At 42.1% G+C, this 10314-nt stretch overlaps 1 protein-coding gene across 1 annotated transcript; it reads left to right on the forward strand.

The window, feature by feature from the left end:
- Positions 1 to 4867: 4867 nt before the first annotated feature.
- On the forward strand, positions 4868 to 9674 carry LOC149164005 (uncharacterized). The gene is made up of 2 exons (XM_089429336.1): positions 4868 to 9037; positions 9219 to 9674. The coding sequence occupies exons 1-2, from the start codon at positions 4868 to 4870 to the stop codon at positions 9672 to 9674; spliced, it is 4626 nt and encodes a 1541-aa protein (XP_089285462.1).
- The last annotated feature ends 640 nt before the right edge of the window (positions 9675 to 10314 follow it).

A 10314-nucleotide genomic window follows, 5' to 3' on the forward strand; every position in this document is an offset into this window, starting at 1 on the left:
CATATACTTGCAAATCTCCCTTGAGACTGTCAATCTTTTTCAATACAGAACCAAGTTTTCTTCTAAGATTAAATTCATTATCTAACCTTTCTTCTTTTGAATTTATAACTACATCTGATATGATGGAAGTTGTTTCATGGTCACACTCATCTTCTAATAGGCTACAAGTTTCTTCTTCAGATACATTGAATGTTTTGAAATCAAGATTACCAGTCATCTTACCTGATGAATGAAATTCTTCCTTAACTATATTGCTTTCAATATTTTCTCCTTCATCGATGGATTGTAGGTTATCACATGCATCCTTTTCATATCCATAGTGCATAATTTTCTCAAGTTCTAAATCAAGTATGCTACAGTAGATTGTATTTATTGCTCGATCATTCATCTGCAGTTCTTGACTTTCTGGGGGAGTTTTATTATAATCATTACATATTGAATGTAAAACATTAGATATGAGAGATATTAATCTATACGTCATATTTTCTTTCAATTCCTTATAATTTGCATCATTGATCAAAATCATACCTTGATTATCCATATTTCCTTAAATGACTTGCGGATTGTTGATACTACCACACAGGGGCTTCACTCAATGAACCTCTAACATATCACATGCATTCATAACATACCAAAAAATACCCCTAATTTGACTACATATTGGAAAATACCTCTAAAACCAAATTATTTAACCCCCTATCAATATGAACCCAACACGCCTCTCCAATTAAAAAAACCCTACTTTCACTAGATATTGTAGGTATCCATTTTTTCATTAACAATTTTGATACCCCTTTATATTTTTTCATTAACTTTGAGCTCCATTTTTTAGATCTACAAATATAAAAACCTTTCCCCCCCATATATTCCTCAAGATATAATGTCATTTTTTCCCCAATATACCCCCCAATATGAATGCACGTGGTATGGTCTTCCTCCCCCAGTGAAGCCCCCATGTACTGCCATTGCATTTGATACATCGCTAGCACTGTCACAATTCTCTTGAATTGATTTCTTTCAGTTTGATTTGTCTTCTTCTTATGCTTCCTTGCCATAATCCTTTAGATGTCCTTCTAGCTATTAAGCCTATTCTTGAAGAACTTGCTCTGATACCAATTGTTAGAAATACTGAGAGGTGTTGGAAAATTCAAAGTGGCAACGTATTAAACCAATTTTCCTTAACCTTAATATTTGCTGGTGAACTTTGTTAGTCTCCTTGTGTTATTTATTTGGACTTTTTCTTCAAACAAATATAAAGAACAAAAATAGTAGCAACAAAGGACACAAAAATTAGGCTCTCAGCGAGGGCAAAACCCCTCCAAGGGGAAAACCCGGAAAACTATTCTCTTATAGAAACTGCTTCAAATGAGACAACAAAGACCCAAACCCTAGACCAATTCCTCCTATAAGTACCAAGTCAACCCTTCCAACAAGTCCTTCCTTGATCTAGCACCAACTAGCTTCAAACTGCAGCTTCGATTTCCTAGCTTAAGCGCTGCTACTTCGACCTGCAACTTCAACCCTGTAGTTGTTGCAGAAACCCTAACTTAATCCTTCAAAATGTCTTCCTTGATCAAGACAACTCCTTTCAAGGTCAATGAAATCAAAACATAATATCTTGCTCTCCCAACTACTTTATCTGCTACACATCCTACTACAACTCGAACCTGCAATTTTAGCCTTCTTGGAAGCTATAGAAACCCTAATCCTTCACATGTGTGAGAGAGATAGAGCCCAAAAACAAGATTTCCATCCTTCCTTTCTTCTTCTAGACCTTAGATATCTTCTTCTCTAGCTTCCTAGCTTCAGATCGAACTTTCTTCTTGAGATCGAACTTGTGAGTGAGTGAGTGTCAAATGAGGTTGAACTACTCCTTTATATAGCCTTTCCAAGGGGTTGAATTCCCTCTTTTATTCTGACGTGAAGTTGCCATGGTTTACTTGTACTTTTGGAGTTTTCAGGATTTTCTAGACAAAAATAATTCCTTTTCCAATTACATTTTTCTCGGAAGGATCTTATAAACATGATGTTGATTCCTTTGACTCATGACAATAAATTCTATGACCTAACAAACCCTAGAATCACGAAGAACATGATTTTACCTAGAATACCATCAATAATGAGCATGAAACCCATGCTTTAAAATAATAACTTTATATTTTCTTCTCTTGTTTGCTACATAAGATGCATATTGAAATAAGTACAACAACAATTATGAAGATCGAAAATAGTTAAATTTTCAACAAGAGGGGGGTGAATCAATATTTCTAACAAGTGGACTTTGACCCAATTTTCACTCTTATTTACAATGGTAATTGAATCATCATTTAATTAGCAACACATATAAGCATAAGCAGATAACACATGAGCAACACATAATCATAATTGCATGTAAACCATAAGAGCGCAACACATCAACAAGTCAAATTCACATCATCACATACAAGCACTAGATATTAGATGGAAAACTCAACTAGGAAAAAACATAGTTGTTGTTGTCTTCATCCTCTTTTATTAATATTCAGAAAATATTTTTCTACATTTTGTACTAGTACAAGATTTTACCAGTGCATAGGCTCCTACCTATTGGAGGCCACTACCTCCAATAATTTCTCCAACTACTATTGGAATGAAGCCATTACTACCTAATCAAGTTCTTTGGACAACACCAGAAGGAAGCTACCACTCCCTTACTGAGGGTTCCAACCTAATTCAAAATCCTTGTGGACCTCGTTTCAAAGAGAGACTGGCTGAGTGGGTAGAGACAAATGCGGATGGAGCATCAGAGAGAGCTACAATGCAAGAATCTCAAGACAGTGCAGAGCTAGCAGGCTGCAACAATGCGAGAGGCACAGGAGTGTTGCAGCAGGTCAGAGGTCACAGAGGGAGAACTTGTCAGCGACAGAGGTAGCTTCAACATCATAAGGTGTTTCTAGCCTAAAAGAGAGGTCAGTTGGGAGTTTTTTTTGTTTCTAGAGTTGTTGGAGCAACAACACTTGGGAGAAGTTTTGCATGCAGAACATTCCAAAGGTTCAGGATCAGGTTCGAGTTGAATGCCTTTCTTGTTGAGAGGGAGTGTTGAAAATAGCAACAAGAAAAGCTATAAATAGCATTTCAGGTACCAGTGTTGGACATAGCAACAAGGAATGAAAAATGGAAGTGCTAAAAATAGCATTGCTATCAATATAATTTTGGGTTAGATTCCAATTTTAGTTAGTCCCTGAACTAAAATTGAGAAGTAAAATTCGAATTTGATCTTAGCAGTTGTTTGTAAAATAATTAATTAATTAGAGTGAGGTAAGTCATGTATCCTCCTTTGTCTTTTCTGGTATAAACTAAGAAAATAGGAGAGAATCGGAAGAGGTGCTTCGAGGCGATTTCTCTCAGGCGATGGTGAAACCCCCGAGCCCTTGACTGCGCTTGGCAGCACCGCTGCTGGGTCGCAGCTCCCGCTGCGAGCCTCCTGCTCCGCTTGCTCCCCCCTCCCCGGGCCTCTGCCTCGTCTCCTGCTGCCGCTCGTGCTGCTGCCGAGAACAGCCTGCTGCTCTGCTGGGCCTCTTGCCTCTTCTTTTTTCCTTCCCCTGTGAAGCGCCCCTGGCATGATGGACTCCCCTGATACAGGACAGGCCGACTTGGAGAAATCTTTTGCATCACTTATCCCAGAGAACAATCCAGAACGGATCCGACCCACGGCTTCAAAATTTATCAAGAAGCTTGATGAAATACCGGAGATCCCTCTCCCCCCAACCCTCCCAAGGAGATCCGCTGTTGCCTTGGCAGAACGTGGGCTAGTAGGGCAGTTCACGGGGTTATGGCCGTCCTCCCGAACTGTCCAGCGATGGGTGGAAAGAAATTGGAATGCTATGGTCCAGGGGAAAATTGCAATAAGATTCTGTGGAAGAGGCTTCTTCACCTTCCTCTTCGAAACTGTGGAGGACCATAACCTAATCTTCAGGAATGGACCATACTTCATGGACACCAGAGGCCTTTACCTCAACCGATGGACCCCGGACTTCGACCCAGAAATGGATGTCCCCAATGCAGTCCCGGTTTGGGTTCGCCTTCCGCATCTGCCGCTTCACTGCTGGGCCGATGAATCAGTTAGAGCAATTGGAAACGGAATAGGGAAATATGTGGACAGAGCGGAGCCAAAAGAGAATATGCACGCCTGTGCGAGGATCTGCGTGGAAGTGGATTTGGGCAAAGGCTTACTAGAGGCCGTCAAGCTCAGAGTTGATCAGTGGACACATATTCAGCAGGTGGATTACGAGCAACTTCCCTTCAAATGCAAGGTATGTCACGAATATGGTCACTTTGCTAATAGGTGCTCTAAAGCTAGAACAGAAGTTAATGCCAGTTCCGAACCCCCAGAGGAAACATGGGAAGTAGTTAAAAAAAAAAAGAAGTCAAACCCCCCCCCCCCCGAACCAGAGGTGCCCCACTCTGAAACCCCTCCCATCTCCGCTGTCCCATCAAGCATGGATCATTCCATTCCCTCATCCTCCAACCCTTTCGAAACCCTAGCCTCAGAAGAACCCTCATCCCCCCCTCCATCCCCCAAGGGCAACAGAACCCCCCCCTCCTCCCCCCTCCAGGCTTCCCCCCCTCGCACAGTGGAAAGGATCTTAACAAGGAACAAAACAAAGGAAAATATTGCAGCCACGGATCCACCAAGGAAAGTTGGAAGGAAATCGAACAAGGAAATAAGAGATGAGAATGCAGCAAAAGAGATGACAACAGGAACACAGCAACCAATAGACACATATCTTGACAAGAACAAGGGAAGCGGCGAGAAAACGAAGGAGAAAAGCGGGCCTCACAACAAAATAGGTAAATGATGATTTTGGTCTCTTGGAACTGTAGGGGGATGGGCTCCTCCCTTAAATTAAACGCAGTCCGTGACCTCATGAATTCAGAACAACCAGACTTCCTCCTACTCCAGGAGACCAAAATCAGTGAACAAGAATTTCAAAACAACATTTCAAAGTATAGAAGGTATGCAGGAATAGCCGTGAGTGCAATAGGAGCATCAGGAGGCATAGGTGTATTATGGAAGAAAAGCAAATGGAATCTCATAAACAACAATCCAAACAGATGGTGGATTAGAATCGACATGCAAAGTCTAGATCTGAGGGAGGAATACACAATCTACAATGTGTATGCACCACCCCACTTTAGGGACAAAGCCACTTGTTGGGAATCATTGAAAGCAGACATCGAGGCCTTACAAGGGAGGAAGATCTTTCTCGGAGGAGATATGAATCTAATCAGGAACGCAGAGGAAAAACTCGGAGGGAAGTACTTCATAGACCCATTCAGAGACAAATTGGAGGACATCATACAAGCTCACAAATTCATAGACATCCCTCCTCAAAATGGCCGCTACACATGGTCAAACAAAAGGATAGGCAGGAACAATATCAAAGAGAGACTTGACCGAATTCTTGTCCAGGAGAGTGCAGCAATCAACTTTCAAAGGGTCCACAGTTCAATCCTACAGGGCTTCACTTCTGATCATAAACCTGTAGCGCTGCACTTGGAAAAAGAGGAGAACCTGGGCCCGCTCCCATTCAAATATAACAAGGTCTGGGACGCCGTCGAGGACTTCAAAACTCTGATCAAAGAGACATGGAGGATAGAGATAACAGGCTCACCACATTATGTCTGGGAATCAAAGATCAAACACCTAAGGATCGCCATAAAAAATTGGGCAAAAAACCACGCAAATGAGGAAAGGAGGACAAAAATCGAGTTGCAAAGAAACTTGGAGAAATGGAATCAAGAAAAGGAGACAGTTCAAGAAACAGAAGAAGATCAAAAGGTAGAAGCGCAGATGCACAAAGCTTTATACAACCAGCATCGAAAAGAAGAGGAAGAACTCAGGCAAAAGTCTAGATGCCTCTGGATCAACTCGGGGGACAAAAATACCTCATTCTTTCACAGCTGCCTCAAGTTAAGGAGAGCCGGAAATAATATAGGTAAGATAAGGTTCAATGAGAAAGAGTTAACAGAAAGAGAGGAAATCAAGGAGGCTGCAACAAATCATTTCCAATCTCTGCTCTCAGCCGATCCTCAGTACAAAGAAAACCCAGACTTCAACAACATTATAGAAAGGAAGGTTACTGAAGCTCAAAACAACAATCTGGATAAAGAAATCACCATAGAAGAGGTTGAGTGGTCCATCAACAGCATGCCCCTGGACAAAGCTCCAGGCCCGGATGGCTTCACTGTGAGTTTCTACAAAACTCATTGGGATATTATTAAAAAAGATTTCCTCAGAATGGTGAGAAACTTCCACCTAAAAAGCAAAATGGGAAGTAGTGTAAAATCTTCGTTTCTAGCCCTCATCCCAAAGGAGCCAAGCCCCCAATCTTTCGATAGGTTCAGACCCATCTCACTTTGCAATGTGTCATATAAAATTATCTCAAAAATCCTAGCTAATAGGCTGAAACAAATTCTTCCTTCAATCATCTCTGACAATCAAGGTGGATTCCTTCCCAAGAGGCACATAACTGATAATGTAATTATGATTCAAGAAGCAATTCACAGCAGTATAGCTATAAATGAGAAAGGCATGATAATCAAGCTGGACATGGCGAGTGCCTTTGACAGGGTAAACCACGCCTTCCTGGAGACTGTGCTTGCTAAGTTTGGGGTTTCAAGGAATTTCATCAATAAGGTCAGGGAATGTGTCTCTCAGAATTGGACAGCTCCGCTCATCAATGGGAGGCCTTGCAGAGCCTTCATAAGCACCCGTGGATTGAGGCAAGGCTGCCCTCTATCCCCCTTCCTCTACATTATAATGGCGGAGACCTTAAGCTTGCATTTGGAAAACAAGAGAAGGCTGAAGGAAATCACTGGAGTGGACATAATCAGAGGAGCTAAAGGGATCAATCACTCCCTATTTGCAGACGACACTCTGCTAATAGGTGGAGCTTCAAGCCTTATGGCAAGGAGATTCAAGGCCATCCTTGATCTCTTCCTACAAGCATCGGGGGGAAAACTAAACAACAACAAATGCAAGATATATACCTGGAATGTTCCAAGACATATAACTCAAAGAATTGCTATGATTCTGGAAATCCCAGCCCAATCAAGTTGGTCCCACTTCATGTATCTAGGACTCCCGCTGGCCAAAGAATCAATTAAAAACGAAGTATGGGTCAATTTGATCGAGAAGCTTCGAGGCAAACTTCAAAGTTGGGGGATGCACTGGCTCAATCTAGCGGGAAGAACAATCCTTATCAAGTCCATCTTATCAGCCCTCCCTATCTATCAATTCGCCATAATGCTCGCCCCCTCAAGCATCCATAAACACATGGAGCTTATCCTTAGAAGCTTTCTATGGAAGGGGGGAAAGCAAGAAACGAAGAAATTCAGTCTGGTAAAGTGGGAAAAGGTCATCCTTCCTATAGAAAAAGGCGGATTAGGAATTAAAGTGCCCAGATTGGCAAACTTGGCAATGGGATTCAAGCTAATATGGAGAATTCTAAATGAGAAGGACTCCTGGTGGGCAGAGGTCTTGAAAAAAAAATACCTAAGTGGAAGCAACAGCAATATTCTCTCCGACACAATCATAGAAAGACAGTGCACCCCAGTCTGGAGGCTGATCAAAAAATCTTTACCCCTCCTCAAAGCTCATATCTCCAAAGCCCCAGGCAATGGGAAACAAATCAGTATATGGAAAGATAAAATAATGGGTCAGGAAGCCAAGGAAAAGCTTCCCCAACTGAGGCCGCTGCAGCAGTGGATGTCTGATAAAAATCTCACAACTCTCTTTGATATTTCAAATTGGGACCATGACAGCTGGAAAGGCTGGAAAATCAGGCATCTTCCCGATGGACTAAAGGAGCAATGGAACAATCTCAAACTCTCATTAGCAGGAGCAGCTCCCACAAGCAAAGGGAAAGAGGACAGCTACATATGGGATCCAAATGGAGGCAACTACTCGGTTAGGGAAGGCTACAAAGCGCTCCAAAAACAAGCTGCATTAAACAACTGGCAATATCACAAGAATGCTTGGAAAATCGAAAGTATCCCGAAGATAAAACTCTTTAATTGGACCTTGCTCCATGGCAAGCTCCTAACAGCAGAGAATTTGAGAAAAAAGGGGATTCAGGGGCCTTCCATTTGTGTTATGTGCAGGAAAGAGGAAGAAAGTCTTAATCACCTCTTCATAGACTGCCCAATAGCATCGACATGCTGGAAGCTCATAACCAGCCCTCTAGAGACAGGGGAGGTACCCAACCAGGTCTCTCTCCTTCAGAAAGGCTGGGGGAAACTCTCTCCCTTTGCAACCAAAAACACAACCCTCGCCAAGAGACTCTGGTCCAGCATTCCCTCCAACCTCTGCTGGCAGATATGGCTCGCCAGAAACGCAAGCATCTTCAAAGACAAAAAACCTAGGATCTCAAATATCCTGGCCAAAACTGCTGCGCTTATAGCAGAGACTATTGAAGCCAACGGGATTCAACAAGCAGACCCGGATTACACAACTGAGCAGATGAAAGCATGGGTCCAAAGATTCAACTGCAAGCCAAATCCAAAATTCAAGACAATCAATGGATCTGGACAGAGCGATTGGAAGATCAGAGGGTCAAAAGAGGAAGTTAACAACTGGATCCAAAGACAAAAGAGGCACACACTACATTTCGACGGGGCCTCAAAAAACAATCCAGGCAAAGCTGGAGCAGGGGGAGTTTTAAAGGACCCTCAAGGAAAAACGATGGTTACATATGAATGGAGCTTGGGGACCTTGTCAAACAACAAAGCAGAAGCATATAGCCTCCTTTTGGGGATCTCCATAGCGCGGAAGAGGGGCATTCACGACCTTCTAGTGATGGGAGACTCAGCAATCCTAATAGCAGCCTTAAACAAGGGGAACAACTTCAACCAATGTGCCCTGAACAGAACAAAAGATAGAATCATTGAACAAGCCAGGGGCATGAACAACGTGACTTACAAACACGTCCTCAGAATACATAATAAGACAGCTGACGAGCTGGCCAACAAGGCCACTAAAAGACCCACGGGCCAGGTGAGGGAGAATGAGGAAATATATGATCATGATATCCCATAGATATATCTCAATCCCAATGCAACTGACCATTAGTCAACTCAGGCATCTGCGTTGGGTAATCAACCTTCCCTCTATTTGTGTTTTTTACAATACTAACAGTTGGCTTTGTGCTCCCAGCACTGCTCTCACTCATCAACAGGGCATTCACCACAACTCTGCCTCACTAAAGCAATCCGGTTACACAAGCGGAAAGCCTCCTAACTACTCTGCATTCGACAAAGCAACCACCGCTTCCAGCAAGATGGCCGACCAGAACAATCAGCAAGATAACCAACAGCAGCCAAGGAACCCGATGGATAACATTTTCAACAATAGAGACTGTCATATGTGCAAGGCACATGTCATTATGATCAATGCTCTGAAGAAGCAGGTGAAAGAACTCACTGAGGACTTTCACGCAGACAGAAACTCGAAGAGAAAGAAGCTGGAGAAGAGGAAAAAAGAAATAGAAGACCTTAAGGATCGATGCATCCACATGGAGGCAGTAATAGATCACCTCCGCACCTTAACTGAAAGCCAGCAAGGAGAAGCTTCAACAAGAGTGAGCAAGAGGGAACCTCTCCAGGATGACTCGGTTACCCAACACTCCCCCTAACTCATGCAGTGTAGTTATAATTGGATAGGAGGATCTTTTGTAAGGCATTATAGCCGTTTAAATTCAGTATTAAGTGTAGTTAAGAAGAGCTTCGAGAACTATGGGTCTGCGAACCCAATTTTGAATATCAGCTCTTGGAATCTTCCCCTTATTGTAATAGTTTTTGAACCGCAAGTTTTATAATACACAAGTAGACGACGTTGTTAAAAAAAAAAAAAAATTAATTAATTCATCTTGAGTTAATTAGTTGTAGAAAATCAAACATGAAGTCTATGTGGAGACATGCAACAGTTATCCCATTAATTGAGGAATTTATCCCTCAGTTAAATAGATAAGGATGAGTTGTAATATTGAGTTGTAATTAGTTAGCTCAATTAACTGAGTTAAGTCTAGTTAGATTAGTTCCAATAGTTTGTTGAATTAATTGTGAGTTCAGTTAGTTAATGTTTACATGCATGTAACTGCTGCACTTCAGATAACTGAATATTCTCTCATAAATAACTCATGCATGTCAGTTCAGACAGAGACCCAGTTGAGATTAGAGGAAGGGACAATGTACTATCAGTTGGAGGATTTTTCCTATATAGGAAACTCATCCATGCAGAAGGAATTATCTCCTTCAGGTTTGTGTAGTTATTTC

Source organism: Pinus tabuliformis, chromosome 5_1 (genome assembly GCF_031772625.1).
Source record: "Pinus tabuliformis cultivar Carrire ecotype Pingquan chromosome 5_1, CPIR1, whole genome shotgun sequence".
NCBI classification, from domain to species: domain Eukaryota; kingdom Viridiplantae; phylum Streptophyta; class Pinopsida; order Pinales; family Pinaceae; genus Pinus; species Pinus tabuliformis.